This window comes from Clinocottus analis, unplaced genomic scaffold (genome assembly GCF_023055335.1).
Source record: "Clinocottus analis isolate CAN_PGR_092001 unplaced genomic scaffold, fCliAna1.0.p SCAF_18, whole genome shotgun sequence".
NCBI classification, from domain to species: Eukaryota; Metazoa; Chordata; class Actinopteri; order Perciformes; family Cottidae; genus Clinocottus; species Clinocottus analis.
The window spans coordinates 7,841,864-7,862,413 of NW_027175909.1; the positions used below are offsets into that span (position 1 = coordinate 7,841,864).

The following is a 20,550-nucleotide window of genomic DNA, read 5'->3' on the forward strand; positions in this document are numbered from 1 at the left end:
CACACACTCCTTAGGCCCCACACACACACACACACACACACACACACACACACACACACACACACACACACACACACACACACACACACACACACACACACACACTTTTTTAACTCTCAGAATGACTCATCAGAGTTGAGATGATGGGGGAAGGGAGACGGGGCGGGGGGGTAATTGTAATTAATCTTAATTGTCACAAGACAGACTTTATGCAAAATCAAAAGTGAAAAGCCTTCACTTTCAAAAGGGAAAACCGAGTTCCCCATGCTCATCAACTCTTCTCAGCAGGTATATTTCCAACACAGAGCAATAAACACAGAAGGGACTTTTCAATCAGTCAAGAATAGACAAACCTTACTTGGAGCAGACAATCATATCAACTGTAGAGGGAGAATATGTGGGCTAAAAGATACTGAAGAAAACCAGCTTGTCTATGAGCTTCTTGACCAAATATTAAATTATTATTAAAAACAAAACTAAATTAAAACAAATAAGAATAGCAGCTAATGACAGAGGATTACGAATTGGAGCATTGCTAACAGAAAAAAAGGCAAACTGCAGGTGACATTACATACAAAACCTACTGAAGGGCCAACAAAGACGTCATAAATTGAATAAGGTACCGCATTGTAAAATGACTCAACATATTGAATGATTCATGCTAAGTGTGGATTTAAAAAATAAATATAAAATGGTAACAGCACTGAGAGCAATTAGGAATCAGCTGATGACTGTTAAGAAAGGACTCCACTCTCCTGAGTCTCTCAAACCCCTGCCCGGGTTTCATTTGCAATGTAAGCCTCTTAATTGCTGGACTGTGCCCCTGTTTTTAAGTCCAGCAGTTAGACGTGCAATTATTTGACTACAGCATATTTGTAGGGCGCTTTGAACGGATTATAAAATGAGTTGCATACATGTGAAACTCTTTTAAATATATGCTAAACAGATGTAAACATATCAGCCTCAGACATCTTTGCTAATCCCATATGCATATTAAGTCAACCCACACTGGGTCCTAACCACTGACCTAATTAAAATACCATCATCACCCACAGAGCCATTGGTCTGTCTGCTGAGCGTAGAGAATAGATAGAAATGAGGAAAGATAAAATGGCAGACAAATAGAGAGAGCGACTGTCAGAGATATCTCTTTGCCATTAAGTCTTCGAAAATAAGTAGTCTTGCTTGACAGCTTCATTTGCTGAGCAACAGCATTATCTTCTCTGAACCAAAACGCAGACACAATCATATGCTGACACAACAATGCTCTGAAAATCTCTTCCACATATACACATGCTGAGTCAAAGACTCTTGGATAGATGCACACATGCGCACGCCAACGCACACACACACACACTTTCTGAACTCTGCTTGTGGACAATTGACTCGTCCCACACACCCCTCCCTGTTCGCCCATCTCGTGACTTCTTATCCTCTTAAGAGGATTTGATTAGATGCACAAATTCGACCAAATGCTATTTTCATTTAGAAATGAGGAAGATCAGGATACATGAGAGCCAGGCGGTCTCAGCTCCAATGAAAAAGCCCCAATGGAAGCTATTTTAGTTCACTCTTTTGACTGATGACAGTTGTGTTGATGGAGTGAAATCCCTCCCTGATAATAAGCATCGAGCACAAGTTATAGTATGAGGAGCTGTTCGACCACTACCCGTAGAGAGGGGCGCGTCCTTGTGCGTAGCTAATGAAGAAAAAGGGAGAAATCATAATGTAATGTCACATAACATCAATGTCCAAACTAAACACACAATGAAAAAGCGTTAAACACACTGAACTACTGATGTTAATAACTTAATTAACAGCTAAACAAAACATTACTTTAGATCAGTGCAGTCTTTACATTTCCTAAAACCTTGTCGAGACCCACATTCACCTGCACCCCAGCTCACCCTGGTACTTGGATGTTTAGTTTGCTCGTTGCTAAGCAGTTACTGACTAATTGTGCCCGTTTGCCAACCTCAAACTAGAGAAGTTGGTGATTAAAAGTGCAGTACACGTGAATATATGCATGCACGTCAATGATGAATCCTGCTTCTTGTCTGGTGCTAACAAATAAAAAAAAAAGTTAAAAAAACAGATAAGATGAAAAGGCAAAATAAAAAGCCATTAAGTCTAGTTCGATAAAGCATGATTGGATGAACATCCCTTATTCAGGTACAATAATGAGACTTTGGGTAATTTCATGCTAGTATGTAACAGTGGTACTTAAGAATCTAAGAACTGAACAACTTGAACAGAGAGATCAGGTGCAGACACACCAGCCGTGTACTCTACTTTATCAAAGAACACATTACAGAGTAAAAAAAAATCTGGAAAACAGGAGCATACATGAAAGTAAACCGAGATGAGAAGAAAATGTGATAGGAACAAAATCATATGGTGTGTGTGTGAGAGAGAGAGAGAGGGAGAGAGAGATAGAGAGAGAGAGAGAGAGAGAGAGAGAGAGAGAGAGAGAGAGAGAGAGAGAGAGAGAGAGAGAGAGAGAGAGACATCACTGATCTAAAAAAAGAGATTTGATTGAATTCAAGTTCCATCTTGACTTTGTTTGAAGATGTAAGTATGCACCATTTGTCTTTAACCGCCCCACAAAGGGAAGTTGAATCCTTGACATCACTTATCACGAGAGACAGAAAGCCTTAGCCTGACGTGACCCCTCCTCTCTCCGTCCTTAATGACTTAATGACTACCATTAAGCCTGTTTTGACAGAAAAAGACTTGTCTTTTAACGGTGGGAGGCCGTCCACCCACTCTGTTCCTGCGGCAGAGCAGGACGCTGTCGAGGCTGTCCGGAAACTCTGTCAACGCCATTCGTTATCCGCATTCATCCAGATCATTTATTTTCTTACAGAAACACCACATTCAGGTCACTGAAAGGCCAACACTTTTGTCAGGGGGGTTTTCCGTCATTTACATTTCAAAAGAAAATCTTTAAAAAGATTGCAATGCTACAATTTACATTTTTGATTTGTCCTCCAAAAAAGCCAACCTCAGGCAAAGTTTCTCTACAGGCAAATGAAATGCCTTGATTTTCTCCAACAAATCTGACACAACTTAAATCTCCATCAGCAGAATGTCAGCGCACACACTGTGAAGCACTTTCGCTCGGTTCTCTTTTTAAAACTGGATCTCAAAAGCCAACGTGTTAACCTGCAGTGAGGAAGCACAATGTGTCAGCATAAACTTGTAGAAGTTTTTCTGAGAAGGGTGGGACTGATCCTTTCATGAGTCTGCTGATGTGTCATCTCCAGCTTAGACGTGGGACTTCTCTACACCCTGCTCTGCATGTATCTAACAAACAAAATATCCCACTTGTGATTTTTTGAACTGAAGTTTTTAACTGTGATATCCGTGGTGGAAAAATAAAATGTCCCAGTACGGGTTTCATTTGGGACAAGTGAAAGCTCCAAAACAAAAACCCACACGCATACACAGGAACAGGCACAATAACACAAATAGACTCATACGCAGTCACACCTTTGTTCCATTACATCTTTACCTTGGTTTCAATATATTATGTATCGAGCAATCTCATTGTAGTTTTTGGTCATCTATAGTATCCTTTTTAATCTGCTGCATCGTTCTTATACCGCCATTTAATTGCATGCTGATGTTGTCTGTGTTGCTGCTGGTACTCATAACGCCTGGCTTTGATTGATCACTTGCATCTCCTCCTCTCTGTAGTCCATTACTTATGGTAATGTGGGTTAAACACATCTAAACATGCTCGTGATTGATTTACGCATCCCCCATCCATAAACATCCCCCTTATTTTTTTTTCCCCTCCTCCCCTTCCTCTCTATTTTCCCCTCCCGTCTCCAAGCCCTTCCTGTATAATGTATAACTTTTTCCGGACAGCTGCAGTTTGTGTTGGGAGCAATGGGGCTGTAAGGGAGGCCTGGCTGTCAGCTCCACTGTGCAAGCTGCTGACAGAGCTCACAACTGGAGGGTCAGAAAATGAATACGCAGTGTAACAAGCAGACCCTGCCAGCAGGCCAAACAAGCTCACACTCTCAGACAGAGATACATGACTGGTTTTATTTTTTATTTTTGAAAATAAAGAAATATATGTACATGCTCGCAGAAACACAAAACACACGCAGGTTTGTTGCAATGTACTAATGAGGACCTTGTCTCCAACAAAAACCTGACCTCTTCGTACGTGTAGTGTTAAATCTAATCTTAAATTTAGTTCTAACATTAACTGTGCAAATTATTTTCCATCTCGAAGCATCAGTTTATATTGGAGACCAATTGCTGTCGATTGAACATCATTATTTTGTTGTGTAAAGCAGTTGTTGGTTTGCAGTGAATACGATAAAGTCAGGATCATTGTGCCATCTCCTCAATGGGTGGTGTTACAATAAATGGTTTTGACTGTAATAACATGGCACGTTTGACTCGTCAAACATGATACACTGGTGTGATTGATAGCAAAGTATGCAGAGTGTCTGAACACAGTACATGTGCTGTTTTTAGTGGATCTGCACAGTCGACATACACACTCACTTTATAAGACTAAATCAGCTGTCAAACTCGAGGAGAAGTTGGCTCCCTGAAAAGGTGTGAGTGGGCCTAAATGACATCCCTTTTGCAAATGTGTCCTCACCTCAGATGTCTACAACCTAAAATGGTTGTTTCCACAATCTATTTGCAACAGCAAGCACGTAGGGAGACAAACACAAACACATGCCATCTCATTCACACCCTGACAAAATACACACCCATGCTCACACTCGCCGTGTTAATGTAAAAGCCTCAACACTTCAGGGACACAGTGGACCCCAGATCCATCTCTGTCCTGACAGCAGTCCTCCATTAGCCAGCCACACACCCACATTTGCAGAACATACAGCACTTCATCAGAAACACAAAAATGAAAAAATGCATCCAGACAAAGCTGCTCAATGCACAAATACAATGCTATTGAATCGTTTACTCAATGGCATTGTTATTGCTATCCTCTTTCTCCCAAACGTGACCAATCAACTGCATGCACAGAGGAAGTTATTAGCGAAAACACAAATTAAGGTATGCAAATGTGAACACAAGGCAGACTCACCCGTCTCGGTCTTCGATGGTGGTGTTGAAAAGGTGATTGGCAGCTCCATCAGCACATGCCCTCAAGAGAGCTGCAGAAAGATAGACAGGGAGACACTTTAGTCTGTTTAAATGAAGGAAATTAGTTGTGGATAAATACTACACCTTGCATTCACTGGAGACGCAGTGCTGCTCTTATATGACTCAGTTACAAGTTACTGTGAGCCAGTTCAAACTGGTGTAGTAGTGCCACAATAGAGGTGAGCTCACGGTGGGTAAACAGGGGTATGAGTAACTGTGACCAGCCAGCCTTGAGTGCAAGTTGCACAGGGTGTAAGCATTTACAAAAGAATTATCAAGAAAATCCATGATTAAAATTGTGGCTCTTGTTTTTCTTATCTTCGTCCTTGTTATCCGCTGCTCACTTGTTTGCTGGCTTTCACTGCACATTGAGCATAAATGCTGACTCCAGTGGTTTCTACGTTTCCGTGTGCCAGCGTGCGTGTCGTCTTTTTTTATTGTCTTTGGCGCATGCTGGTCGGGTTCAGGACCGTGAGCAGTTCTCTCTGGAATCTGATGTGGGCCACATTTCATGTTCACCAAAATATGTGAACGTCCAAAGAAAAAAAAGGTCTTATCCGAGCAATGAATCAGAATTGAGTTTGAAGGCTTGAAGTGTGAACATAACCAAAGATAAATAATCTGTTTCTTTATACGTCTGACATCAGAGCACTAAACACACAAGAACCAATTTATAGACAAAGAAAAATATAACAACAATGTGCAATTCAATCACAGCACGAGATTGGACACCAGCATCAGTAATACCAAGGCTTTTGTTCAATAAAAACCTTGGTATTACCACTGCAGGTCCAAATTAGTTTTTAAAAGAAAACTACTTTTCTATCATATAAAATATAACAAATGACACACGACACAGAAAAGTAAATTGGATTTGACCCTTTAAAGGCAAAGTAAGTGAAAGAGCACTTATCTTTTCTGATTTTAAAAACAGTCAAATGAGGCGGTTATTTGACTTTCTTAAAATGGTATTCAAGTTGCACTAAATTAGATGCAAACTATTTGCAAATGTATGCTCTTTCATGGCCACTATTCTATTTAAATTGAACAGGCAGCCTATTTCTTTTAAGAGTTTGGGGCTCTCGTGTTGCACACGGGGGAAAAACTTCAAAGTATCAGCTGTCGTTTTCTACTTGCGCCGAGTTCAAAACTAACTAAAGTCTGCACAAAAGAGGCAACAGGCAACTGTTGTACACAAGATGTCTGTCTCATCTGTTTTCTTTCCTCAAACCCATCTTTTAGTGTGCACATGCCTTTGCACAGTAGGGTAATACAATAGGATATATAATATATTTCATTTTTGACTTGTAAATTGCTATAAATTAAATATTAAAGGTTGTAATTCTGTTCTCCAGGTTGCACACTGTAAAAACGAGACACCTTAGTACTAAAAATATAGGCTTGCATGTACTAAACATATTCAGTTACACCAACTTACTGTAAATCCACATTCTCAATCTAACTTCCTTTGTCTGGAGTGCTTAAAAAGTTGGAGAATGCAGACACATTTGCATTGCTGTAAATAAGACACTCAAGGCAGTGCTTTATTCATAACCCTCACCACCTGCTGTCGACGTCTCACGTCAAGAAATGATTGGAATGCAAATGACTCATTATCTCTGACAGAGTGCAAAGGCTGAGAAACTTTTCAAACAGAGAAACTCTTCTTTAAGGCGGCTGGTGCCAGACTGTGAAGATATCAGTCATTATCTATGTATACACGCACACGCATACACGCACACACACAATCATTTTCAGACTTAAGGTTCTAGTACAGTTGCTTATATCTGTCAATCATTTACTCAGCTCTGTTTGCATGGCATGCGTTTAAAACACACACACACACACACAAACGCACAAACACGCACATGCACGCGCACACGCCGATAAATTGAAGAGGTTTGAAGAGATTCTACAAAGTGCGGCTTTGTAAAATCCAACATCATAACAACCTTTCAAATACTATCTGACATTTGTATCATTTCCCATAATATGCATTTTATCAACATATTTTTTGCCATATATTCATCCGGAAACTACGGTTGCTTTCAAACTGTGATGTAATAAAAAAAAGGGGTATCGGGCAAACCTCAATCTGCATTTCATCATAGGGAGACGTTGCCTTGCTTTGATAATCAAGGTCCCTTCCAGTATGAAAGCAGATCTCATAAATATCAATGAGGGATCATTTTTCAGTATCTTGTTTACATCAAAACCTCTTTTGAAATAATTTCACACTGTTAATTCATTACATTTGCCTCGATGCCAGGGTTTCCCACAGCAGCCTCTCTCCTCTGCTGACATTAAAAAAAAAACGCCTCTGCTAATGTTGGCATTACTAAACTTGTACACTTGGTTTACACAATCTGTCAATAAGTGGAACAGCATGACACTTATGCAGGTGTGAAATACAAACAAAAAGGGCGCATAGGGTAAGTAAGTACCAATATGTCTCTATAGCACAACCAGTAGTAATTCACTAGACATTAGTTTGGTCATCACAACTTTTATTTGTATTGTGTTGTTTATGAAGTTCATTTATATTGACCAGCTGGACATGAATGGCTGTGATCTGCTCACCAACCTTCTAGGGGAAGTAAACAAAAAGTAGCTGTATTAATAAGTAATTATCTATGAGTTGTATATCCCTATAGGTTAACTTGTCCTTGTGTCTCGCTTCAGTCATTCTTGTGCTTGTGTGTCAAATAGTGAAGAAGTGTGCTTCTTCTATCGTTTTAAGATTGCCATTTCTGACAAAATTTTCTACAATCTAAATATACAGAAAACTGGTCAACCTTCTTTAAAAGCTAATCTTCATTGTAAAGGAAAAGCCTGTGGGAGCCTCTGTCTTTCCTGGATCTCTCAATGTTACATTTGTCTTCATCACAGTGTAGGCCTCAATGGCAAAAAGTGGGTAAAATGAACTTGAGGAAGATTATCTCTATCTGCACTCTATTCACACAGACAAATACAATTACTGTCATTCTCCAACTGAAAACTATGAATTGCCGGCCGTATGAAGAGCGGCCCAATTGTTAAATCAACAGCTGAACTAACTCCATCTTCTCTTTCTCCTCGGAGCATATGAGGCTAACGAACAAGCTCACCAGAAAAACCACATAAAGGCCCAAAGCTCACTTTTGAATTCTGACTGTGATATTGTGAGCTAGAAAGGGGACAACAAAAGCAGTAAATGGCGATGACCTTGTAAATTAACTAGCCATAATAATCCCTCCCTGCAGGCTGCAGAACCAACTCCTCCTGCCACTCATTCTGCTGAATGACAGATATGGTGGGCAGGAGATAATGCACTTCCACACACAGTACTAAACCTGTCATTTCAGTGATTTTTGCTCACCAGTTTGATGCAGGAAAGATGCATGTTCATGCAGAAACACACACACACACACACACACACACACACACACACACACACACAGCTGTGTGGTATATTCTATAGCAGGCCAGTATTGATGAGGTTAGTGGTGAGGATTAATGCCTGTCAGGTTGGGGCTTTAGCACTGTACAGGAGAGGGCAAACGGTCACAGAAGGAGGTGAAAAGATTATTATCCTTATTATGATGCTGTGATGCCCTCCCTTCATCTATCAGTCCACCTCTCCCCATCCACTTGTCCTCCTGCCTCCAGATCCACCCTGCTCTCTACGACTCGCCTCCAGTTTGATTGATTTCCTGCACACATATACACACACACACACATATATATATATATATATATATATATACACACACACACACACATATACACATATATATATATATATATATATATATATATATATATATATATATATATATATATATATATATATATATATATATATATACACACACATACATACAGTACACATATTTTCATTTTGTATTTTTCTCGAGCACCACTCGGTCAGTCTTCATTCTTTCACTCTGTCCCACTCTTTGTTATTCCAAGGGGCAGAATTTCCCTGGTTCTTTCACTCATTATTTTTTGTTTTCACTAACAGCCTGACGACCTCTATCCTTTAATCCTCGTGGACAGCTTCTCTTTTTAAATTCTCGACGTACCTATTTACGCCGTCTGACACATGTGCTTAAACGCTGAAGTTCGGGAAGTGCGTCTGTGCACGTCAATGTACTGCAGACAAATCCCCCAACCGGACTTGATTGCAAGGCAGATACTCGACTGGCTGATGGGTGACGTTCATAAACCTAAACTTCGGAAAGCTGCTCCACGTCAACAAATGACGAAATCAGGCACAGGTCTGAATTGTCTTCCTCCTGCAGATAGACACCTTCACTGATTGCTTTATTGATTTGCTTGTTTGCGTTGTTACACAGAAGTAAGTGAAGGATCTGTAAGTAGGTAAATGACTGACTGATTGACTGAATGAACAAGTGAGTGGGTGACTGACGAGATGAGCAAGTGGGTGACTGATGGACTAAATGAGTGAGAGGGTGCGTGAGGGAGATAAGCAGCTTGATGCCGGTGCACAACATCACACTCTGCACGTGTAAATCAGCATTCCCTTTGATCAGTGTTGCGCTCTCCCAGCTGGTACGGCTCCTTTGCTCCCTGCTGCTCGACCTCTCCCACAGGTGATGAGGGGGCCCAGGGGCAGCACATCAGAGAACCTCATGTGTGTATGCGTGTGTGTGTGTGTGTGTGTGTGTGTGTGTGTGCGCGCGTGTGTGTGTGAGAGAGTCGTCTGAGAAGGTGGAGACCTGGCTACGATGCCTCCAGGTGAACAACCATCTGGAGAGTGACACACGCTCAGACACGCTCATGCACACACACACAAATCCCATAAACAATATTAAAAATACATGGCCTATCAAGTGAGTAACGATAAACTTGCTAAAAGCGTGTTTACCATCACACTGCAAGAGATCTGAGATCGGCCATTCATGCATCCTCATCCTGTCAAAACTTATTCAAGTCCCATGTGCAAAACTGCCATGAGCAACACTGATCAAGAAAGATTCCCAATTTATGAAATCCACAGCATTGCTTGTGCCACTTAACACAGAATATCTCTCTGAAACTCTTTTAAGTAGCCTTATATAAGAAGGAGCAAATGCCAAATGACATTATCAAGCTGTATCATCCTGTCAGAGTTCACGGGACATGTCCGTCTACCTCACAGACGTCGCAACATGGTGCAGGTGGATGGTTTGATGCAATGCTTTACTTAGGATTCTTGTTCCTGAACTACTGGCAAGTATTGATTGGGATGAGACAAATAAATAAAATAAAATATCAGCAACGGAATTGTAATTGATCCCCAATGTAAAATGTAATCACTGGAGTGTGAACACATCAATTAAACCTTGCTGGTCCGGTCACATTTTGGATATGAAAACAAGGGCATTAAATGAAAAATATCAATCTCCAAACACTGTAAGTAATAATCAACAGGGCGTGAAGACTCTATTACCAGTCTAATATCTCCACACATGGAAGCAAACTAATAATTTAAGTTGGATATTGTTTGCAATGTCAAATTGGTGTTGGAATACATTTCAAATAATAAAACAACTGCAATTTTCTAAACAGCAATTGTACTGTGCAGATCTGCAGAAGAAACACAAGGTATTTACTCTGGACGCACACTGTAGGACTTTGATCAATGGCATGGTCAACGAACCGTTTCCATTTTAATTTAACATTTACCAATATCTTCCTGATGAACGATCCAAGTTTTTCATCCTTTAAATTAGATTGTTTTGATTGCTTAATTAACAATCCAAAGGACCTTTATCTTGGGGCAACAGGAAATCTTTGGTGTGAAATCAGAAGAGGAATCTGCTTTGCCTGATGCCGTTAAACACATTTCTAGAAGGACAAGCAAAAACAGGGAGCTGTGTGACAGAAAGATCTCAGGTGTCTCTTGGGGTTATTTCTAAATTAATAAGAATGTCAAAAACTTCAGTCATTGAAATTCAATCTGATAATATAATCGCAAAGTTGCCTTCAGAGTTACTTTGTCTCTTTACCTTTCCTGGTTGCATAAGTCCATGTATAACATTTGTCATGACTTAATTAGCCTACAAGTTTAGTTGTTGTTGTTGTTTCACAGTCTTAGCATCAAAACGGTTGAGACCCAGAGACCCAGACCACTTCTCTCCGCTACGTCTTTGATAAAACAAATATGTGCGTAACGAATTCAGCAGTTAGGCTCAAGTTATTCTTGTTAGATTTGCCTCCATTTCTGATCAGTTCACCAGATTTAAAAGAAAAACACAGTTGTCGGATACAGATTTACATGACAATGTCTGGTTTAAAGGCTCAAAGTCAGCTTTGCATATTTAATACATCACAGCCAAGTAACACAACCATTATACATCAATGTGTCTCATGAGCAACACATCAGGGAGTCTGGAGCTCTACTTCCCTTCAAAAACATATTTTCTTTCATCTTTTAACAATGAACCTTTGAAGCATGCATTTCTGTTTGTATTTTACTCTGAAAAAAGGCCTTGGAGTATTCAAGAAGTAGAGGCTAATCAAATAGTTATTTACAGACAAAAAAAAGTGGTTGGAATCCAGAGGACTTCCTTGTTTCATAAAATGTGACCAGCAGGTTGCTGATGTGAAACAGAGTGAACACAGTCCTCGCCATTGTCTACAATGAACATAACAATGCCCCAGGTCATGAATGTTACAACAAAGCTGCTGTTTGTATTACGCAACGGGTGATGCACGTTTGAATACGAAGGTGCAACCCCTGTCCTGCTTGAAATGTTCTCCCCTTTTTTTCACAGACAAGGACAGTGAAGTTTTGGCTGTTCATAAGTGTTCATATCACTAACCAGATCATTTCCCCTCTGATGCAAGGCTGCAAGAGACCTCAGAGATGTAACAATAGCTCAGAGTCACTCCTGAAGGTGGACGCCCACGTTCTAAGTGTGGGAGTCTTGGGTCCACTGGGTTTGTTTATATCGACCTTGTCACTCCCCCGCTGAGTGGAATGGACACTCACGACCACTGCCTGTGTTCACATTACTTACCAACCAATTAGCTGTAATGAATGTACACACACTTGAATGAATCCGAATGGATGTGCTATCCTTGTCATCTTGAGACCTTACAAAAAGAGTGCGTTCAGTGGTTTTTGAAGGAATAAAAAAAAGGGTTCAGTACTGTGAAATAATGACCTATGGAAATAATAAAAATAAAAAATAAAGACTTTTAAAGTAGCCATATAGCTCCTGTTTAATCATATAGATTTCAGGTTTATCTGTCGAGTTAGACGACCTTGTTTCAACTGACATTTCAGATTCAAAACTCATTATGCCATTTAATCATGATAATAAAAAGTCAGTTCCTCCTGGGCAACAAAATCATGCTGACTATTGAAGCTGTGAATGCAATGAAAATTTAACAAATGTCCTATAGTATTTTAATTGTTTTTGAAATTGTATCACTTGTCCAGGTCCTTCAGCCACAGTAGTTATTCAACGAAATATAAAGGAAAGTTTTCCGCAAAAGTGTCATCTTTAACTTAATTCAAACACTTTTTACAGGAAATATGGGCAGAGGGCAGAGAGGGGGCATTTTCAATGACATGGCACAGTCCCAGAAGAAAGAACAGGAATAAATGCCCAGTGCAACTCAATGCAGATGATGAGATCTAAGTGATTTTAAAGAGTCTTGTGTCGGGATGTGTGAGCTTTACCTTTACTCCAGAGAATGTGCAGGTAGTCTTTATTTAGAGGCTGGTTCAGGATAATCAGACAGATCCTCTGCATGCCTGCACAAGAAAATAGTTGGAAAAGGGAGAGGTATTAATCAAAACCAATCAGGTAGACTCACTTCAGACAATTAAGCATAATGTCCACATTGCAAAAACATAGCACATCATTATAACGCCTGTTTTAATAAAAAAGTCTATTTTACACAGAATAGCGGCTGTTGTTTATGGCACTGAATCTGCTAAATAAAGAACAAAACTAAAACAATGCCGTGATAATGAGCTCATTATCATGGAAACAGGAAAACAAGAGGGAGGAATCAAAAGCGAAACCATTCCAAACAAGTCAGGATGTTGAACATTGGTTGAAAGTTCAAAATGTTTTCCCACTCACACATTAAATGAGTAGTTTGTTTGCCGCCGAAAATAACACAACATAAGTAGCAGAGAGAGTACAGACGATGTCTATCTAAATTATGCAATCATTCGTGGACCAGGTTCACAAGTCAAAGTCCTTCATGGGAGTTGTTGTTGTTGGGTGTCTTCAAAGGAGAATGTGTGCATTGAGCTGCACACACGTCTCACCAATGGTTTTTTTGAATAGTTTGACCTTGATGACACACCAGCTGTACCTACGTGGCAACACAGGGAAGCCCATTCGAAAACAGCACAACCAAACATAACGTGACATTCCACAGCTTATCATTTTCCTCTCAGTGTACCTCCATGCGTCTTTGTCAGAGTTTCTCTCCCAGGGTGCATCGTTTCACAAATCCATTTCCTTTCTCAACCCCCCATCCCTCTTTTCTTTCGCTCTGCTTCTCACGCAGATCCCCGAACACGCTAGAATTGTCTTTTTTCTGTCTGCAGGAGATGAAAAGAAATATGATGGAAAACTCTGCATTCATTGACAAAATAAAAAACAGAGCTGCTAGAAAAGCCTTAATGGAGCAAAGACTAAAGCGCAAGCTGCCTTTTCCTCGCCTTAACACTTAGCCATTCCCCTGCATGCTCATTTATCTTTCACTCTCATGTCTGCCCTCATGACTGATTTCTCATCCATTTTTAAAGTACTTGCCCTTTGTAGCGAAGCCAAAATGCCATATGGAAACTTAAGCAACACTGTGATTACAATGCCCTCTTCCCTCACTGCTAAACTGTATTTATGTAAATTCCTCTCAACTGGATACCAGTTTCGAAACAGCGCTGCATGGCATATCTATTAAAGCTTTGCATCTTTTCCAATACACATTTCAAAATATATCAGCAATGCAGAGGGAGGCCAGAAAAAGAAATGTTAAGAAGGAAGAATAAGAATATCTTGAGGTTTCATGAAGTTCTCATTGCAAAATATGCATCACCTTGTCGTTCTATGAAGCTCCCTTTGTGGCGTTAAACCCTGAAGTGTAAAGAGTGCATTTTGACGACGCTGAGGAGGTGTGGAGGTACAAATTGTCTTTGGGTTTGTGACTTTGTTGCAGCATTGTGCTTGATGTTGTTGAAAAGTTCACAATCGTGGAAGGTCATTTCCAATAAGAAAGTCAACCCCCGGCAGAGTATGGTAAAGGCAGGAGGAAAGAAAGAGAGGGTGCAGAGGAGGAGGAAACGAACGGAGGACACAAGGAGGGGTAGGTGACTAGGAGAAAAGGAGAAGATTTGTCAGTCTTGTCTCTTAATTGGCTGTAGGTGTACAGAGAACAAAAGACAAACCCAACCAGCCGTGACTTTTCAGATAACCCCTCGTCGCACAAACACACACAAGGAGGGCGGCAGCCTTTTGTGCACTCTGTTCAAAGAAATGTCACCTTGGAAGTGTCAGACAGCATAAATACAACAAATACACACACACACACACATACACACAAAAGAATCCAAGTGCATAACCTAGGACGCAGATATTCCAGTAATAGGCATTTATAATTCAAATTATGAAATTTAAAAAGGCCAACTTTGCACACTCGGTATTTGAAAAAGCCGACACCCAGGGGCTGTTTTTATATCCTCCACCGCATCGAGATAAGTATTTCATTTAAGATATGAAACTAAAGCAACAATGGGCATTTTTCTAAATGTATCTAATGGAGGAGAAAGTGTGCAAGTGAATGACACAGGGAATCTTGAACAAACGTTACTTCGGATTAGAAAGTGACGGATTCAACAAGAAATGATATCATCGGGAGGATGCGTGTGGGTTCTGATCTGCATCCATTATTTGCACTCCCTGTGAAATCCATAGACTACATCTTGGATTTGCACAGAGAGCAAACTCAGGTGCGTGGCCTGTAATGCTTAGCTAGCGTGTTTGAGTAAACACGTGTTTCAATGGGTGCTTCAAAACTGCTGATAGCATCCTATCAGAAGTGAGTGTCTCTTGACTGATGCTGGCCTTTGAGTGTTATTGATTCTGTTTAGCTGCGCAAGCTAACACCACTTCTGGTGTTCTTGTTCTGTGCAAATCGCAGGCGTGTGCGAGAATGTCAAGTTTATTCAAACATGTGTACGGCACAATTACAGCGGCCCTTAGTAATCTAACAGCAGGATTATAACCTTCAAACAGCAATCAATAGGAGACACAGAGGGAGAGAGCAACAAAGGACGCAACGCACCATAATACAACATATTCGTCTTTAATAAATGGTGCAGGACCCAGTACTCGGCTCTGTTCCTCTAGTAGCACTCATTCATTCACTCATTTTATCAAAATGGGACAGATTATGAACTGGTGCTGCGGTTAACGATTATTAAATTATCGATTAATCTGTACTTTTTTATTGATTCATTAATGTGTTTGTGAAAATATGGAAAAATGTCCATCACAAGTGCAAATTCTCCTAGTTGTTTGGTCTGACCAGCACAATCCAAAGATATTGAGTTTACATTTGAATACAAAAAAGCTGGTACCAGAGAATGTTTGGCATTTTTAATTTAAAAAAAAAACCTCAACTTTCTAAAGCCCAAAAAAAGGCATGTTTTCCTAAAATATATTAAATAAGTGATCATGGCCAAAAACTGTGAAAACAGAACTTAGTGTCAGATTTTCACATTTCTTAATGTGCTTGAACAAATCATGTGAGGAACACTTGTGTCACAGAAGACAACACAATCTGAGTATAACATAGTCATATTTAATCAAAATCACTTCATTCAACATCAACTTTTTTGGGATGGCCCGCCACTAACCTTCCTTGTCAAATGTCTAAATTCCTTTTGTTTTCAAACCATTAGCCAATGAGGAAAATGAAAAATGACTAATCATCAACACAATTGTTATTAATGGGAAAGAGGAGGAAAGCATAGAAGAGGCAACATAAAAGCACTCGAGAATAAAGAAGTATGGAAGACGCATGGAAAGAGATAAACAACAACATCAACAACCAAAGCAGAGAAAGAGAAAAGAGCGGACAGACAACGAAGGGGAAAGATAATACATCCCTGTTTTGTTTTTCCTCCTTCAGCCGTGTACAATGGGGTATGAGAAAGGGTGGGATTGTATTCTAAAAGCTGATAGTAACAGGGTGGCATTTAGCACCCCGGCAGATGGAGAGTCAGGGTCAAATATGAGAAATGTTGATTGAATTTCATGGTTTAAATTGTGTTTGGCAGAGACAAGATCTACTGATATATTTCCTGAGAAGCGGTTCAGCCATTGTTTTATGGAGAGTAGGTGTCTAAATTTCCAATTGAGGAGACTGGTCTTCTTGGCAATAGCTAGAGCCACAAGTAAAGATGGATCGCTTGTTAATATTAAGTCTGACAGGTCACTGAGAAGGCAGGTGGATGGAGATAGTGCAATGCTACATGTCAGGAACTATGAAAGTTGTGATCTCTTTCTGAAAACTGTGAACAAGAGGAGATGTACCACCGGGCGTGAAGGTTATTGTCGTGGGTGTGAAGTTTATTTAAAGTGTTGCCAGATTGACAGAACTCGGGTGAGCGTATTTGTTTAGTTTTGTGGATCAAAAATGTATTGATTATCTTTTTTTTTCAATTTTTGTAATAATAAAGTATTAAAGATATTAAATGTTGTTTTTATTTCATTTTTTATCTTTTTATTTTTGAGAATGCAATGCTCATCAAATCACCTTGAACATTTAAAAAAAAAAATGTTCGCTCATTTTCTGGTTTGGTGGTGTATTTTTTTCCACATTCCACTCTGTGAATGGGCAGACAAAGACGACGAGAGGTCAAGGCAGGATATTTAATTTTCAAGTAGAGCAAAGCTTGATACAAGATTCTTCAGTCGTTTCAAAAAGTTACAGGTAAAAGAAAAGCGGTCAATCAAATTACTTAAGTATAATTAGGAATGAAAGCCCACAGATTACGGAGGTACCTGACATTTTTCAATACGTCCTCATCAGTAAACTGCTCACAGGCTGACTGCAGGTCTATGAAAAGGTTGATTGGTGACCGTATGCTGAATCCAAGAAGGACGATGGAAGCAACAGCTCAGACACTGCTGAGCTTTTTGGGGACAGAACGTTTGTTTTTCACTTCTCTATCTCTATCTATATATTTGTGTGGGTGGACAATATTTCAGGCCTGTGTCAAAACCCTGCAAAAGTATTTTTTTTGGACATAGTGACGCTGCTTCTGCTGCTCAACCAATGGCAGCCTCCTTCATCATAATGTGCATGCATGTAAGGCAGGAATATATGTTGTGTAAATCACAAAATTATTTCTATATAAATTGATTGAACACACACAACATAATACATAACATAGATAATTGTACATAACGGATAACATGAGCTGTAACACAATAAAGAAGTAAGAGATGGAGATAACTCATGTGCCTGCTGTCTCCTGCACAGCAGGGGTTTCTTAAGCTGTGTTACGTTGCGGCACACTATCTGATTATTATAAAACGCCTGAGAACATAGCAAAACATAGCATGACAAACATAGCATGACAAGAAATATGGAGAAAAAATAAACTGGACTGTTAATATGTGTTTTTCCACTGTCAGCTTGAACTACCACAACAATTTATGAATTCAAATTGAATGTATTCAGGGTCATATTTCCTCTCTACATGCATAGGGAGCATTTACTGGTGTAGTGTTGCCTTCAGCATCACTTTCTCATTTAAAAAAAAAGAGATGTTTTCTGTCACTGCATTTGAGGCAACGTAAGCTCGCCGTCTCTACCCGATGATGATACGAGTTCTTGAGCACATTTAGTCTGGATATTGGAAAAAAAAAATAGATTGCACTAAAAATTACCCAAAAATGTTAATGTAACCTTACCAATTGGCAATACTTCCACGATCCACAGAGCACCAAGCTCTGAGGGTTGGAAAAGGCGGCTCTACAAGCCAAACTGTTGTACGATCCCCTTGACCTTTACAGCTCTGGGTAAAACCTGCCCGTTGGCAGCTTTTCCTCCTCCACACTCACACGGCACCAGGGAGCTCACATAAACCTTGACCTTAGCGCAGTGGTTAAACGCAGCTACAACCAGCTTCTTCGTAAGGTCCCCAGGGAGGCCTATTCAGACCATATGGAGGGTGTCTTCTGAGAGCATCAACAGATGCAGAGAACATTTAGGGAAATTAATCTTGCCACAAAAATGTACCTACATGCGTTTGGAAAAGAGAAACCAGTACTACTGAAAAGATTTCAGTCAATTGTTACTCTAAACATGTTTTTTCTCAGGTTGTGTTTGAACAAAGTGAATTCATATGATCACAGAGATTGTATTCAGGAGCAAGATCATCTATTTTTAGAAACGTTTCAATAATCACAATGCCCCCTCACGGTTTTTCTCAAACAGCAAACACTACAAGCAAACACATTCAACCCTCTTTCAATAAACATTCATTATTCACGCAGCCAAACAAAAACGACACACGGAAGTGCATCTCATACATATACACATTGTTGTCATGAAAGTACCAGTGATTTGTTTTGGAGTTTGAATTCCCCCAAGACCATTTGTGTCAGAGAGTGTCAGGGAGAAGCAGCGAGAGGAAGACAAGTGTGACAGTGATGTGAGTATGTTTGTGTGTTTTGATCAGACGCATACAGATCCGTGTTTGAGCCCCAGTTTGTGGTTTGTGGCTTGTGGGTGAACATGCCATGTGTGCATGGACAATGTGTATTTGATGTGCATGTGTTTTTGCGCCAAGGGAGTGTGTGTTTGAAAAGACAGCACCTGAGGGCAGGAGGCAGTCCAGAGGAGTCAACGCTTCATCCATGGTCAGGATCCAAAAGAGCTCGTCTTCAATCAGTCGACTCACCTGGAACTGAGAAGAGGACAGACACTGTTGCTAGTCCGTTTGCTTTTATCTGCCAGAATATTTTTTTGTTTTATCATTCTCTGCAGACTAAGTTTAACAGTAGACTTGAAATTACAAATTGCTATATATAAGATCTGAAATGATGAAATGAAATGAAAGAAAAGCATGAAGTAGAGCCACCTTGCTCACCTTTCAGCTTTACAATCCAGCTAGCAGAGAACAGTACAAAAGCACTGTGTCGATACTAATCACACCATAGTTTCTGAACCACTGCTGAACCTTTGACCTCAGTAATAACTAAGCTTCCTCCTGCCTACCCCCACACATGGCCATGACTAGTTGAAGAAAACAAGACTACATCAATTATTAACGGAAGTGCACCATATACTACACTCGACTATACACATTTTGTTTGTTTCAGTTTCCTGGCTTTGTTTCAATTAGTTTTCCCAACATAAAGAGGAATACCAAATTCCACAACCCTGCTTAACGTGAAAGTAAAACATGTATAAGCTGGCTTTATAAACTGGCTCTAAAGATGTTGGTTTTATTCAAAAACTGAATAATCAACATTAACATTTCCTGCAACGGCTATCAATAGACATACAGCTGTTCTCTAATTGTGTGTTTTACAGACCAAAACATACATATGTTTTAATTTGTATAGTTATTGCAAAACACTTATACATTATTCAAAGTAATACCGTTAGACTTTAAAAATGTTATACACTAGTTTGTTTTATTGCAACACACATCAGCCACCCATCCAGCACCTGCTGCTCTGCCTCCAGGATTTCCTCAGTGACATCATTGAGGCTGCGTTCATGCATAACTGGGCTGCATGCTAAACCAATGCCGCATAAGCTCATTTAGCACTAACCAACCTTTCGCGTTAAAATACTAACACACATGTAGAAACACATCACTAAACTTTAACCACCTTGCTGTGCGCACATGTATGAGGAGACAGTGCGGCAACGAACAACGGTGCTTCTTGTTGTTCGCCGATAAAACCGTGCAACACAGACACAAACACACCTGGCCGACACTACACTTCACAACAACTGAAGCGACTTCACATCTTAAAAGTGACAACGCTTTGCTTTGTAAATATTCAATAAAACTCACAGAATGAAGCGACTTCCGTCATACAAGCCATGAAAGGTAAACAGTCAAAGAGAGCGCGGAGAGATGACGGCAGCGCCAGAGAGGGGCGGGGATTTGTTACGGCGACACCCAGAGGCCAAAAGTGGAAACTCGTTTTCTCTGAACGTTCCTCTGAAAGCAGATGGTTTCAATAGTGAGACTCTAGGGTTCTCCAGCTAATTAAGTCGTAATTTCACTTTTTTCCCCCAGTGGAAGCTATTCCAATAGGAAACTGACTCCTCCAATCACTGCGTTCACTCTTTACTGTATCTGTCATTATGTGCCCATTTCCTAATGGTGGGCCTGCTGAACAGATGTCCAACTTACTATCAAATAAGCAA

General features: G+C 40.1%; 1 protein-coding gene across 1 annotated transcript in view; it reads right to left on the reverse strand.

Annotated features, from left to right (window-relative positions):
* tpk1 (thiamin pyrophosphokinase 1) overlaps window positions 1-20,240 on the reverse strand; it is a 57,504-nt gene extending 37,264 nt beyond the window's left edge. Inside the window, 5 exon segments of the mRNA XM_068582254.1 lie at window positions 5,078-5,147; window positions 12,812-12,886; window positions 18,979-19,069; window positions 20,192-20,210; window positions 20,212-20,240. Of these exon segments, the coding sequence (XP_068438355.1) occupies window positions 5,078-5,147; window positions 12,812-12,886; window positions 18,979-19,069; window positions 20,192-20,210; window positions 20,212-20,222 (266 nt within the window). The 5' untranslated portion in view covers window positions 20,223-20,240.
* Between the last annotated feature and the right edge of the window lie 310 nt (window positions 20,241-20,550).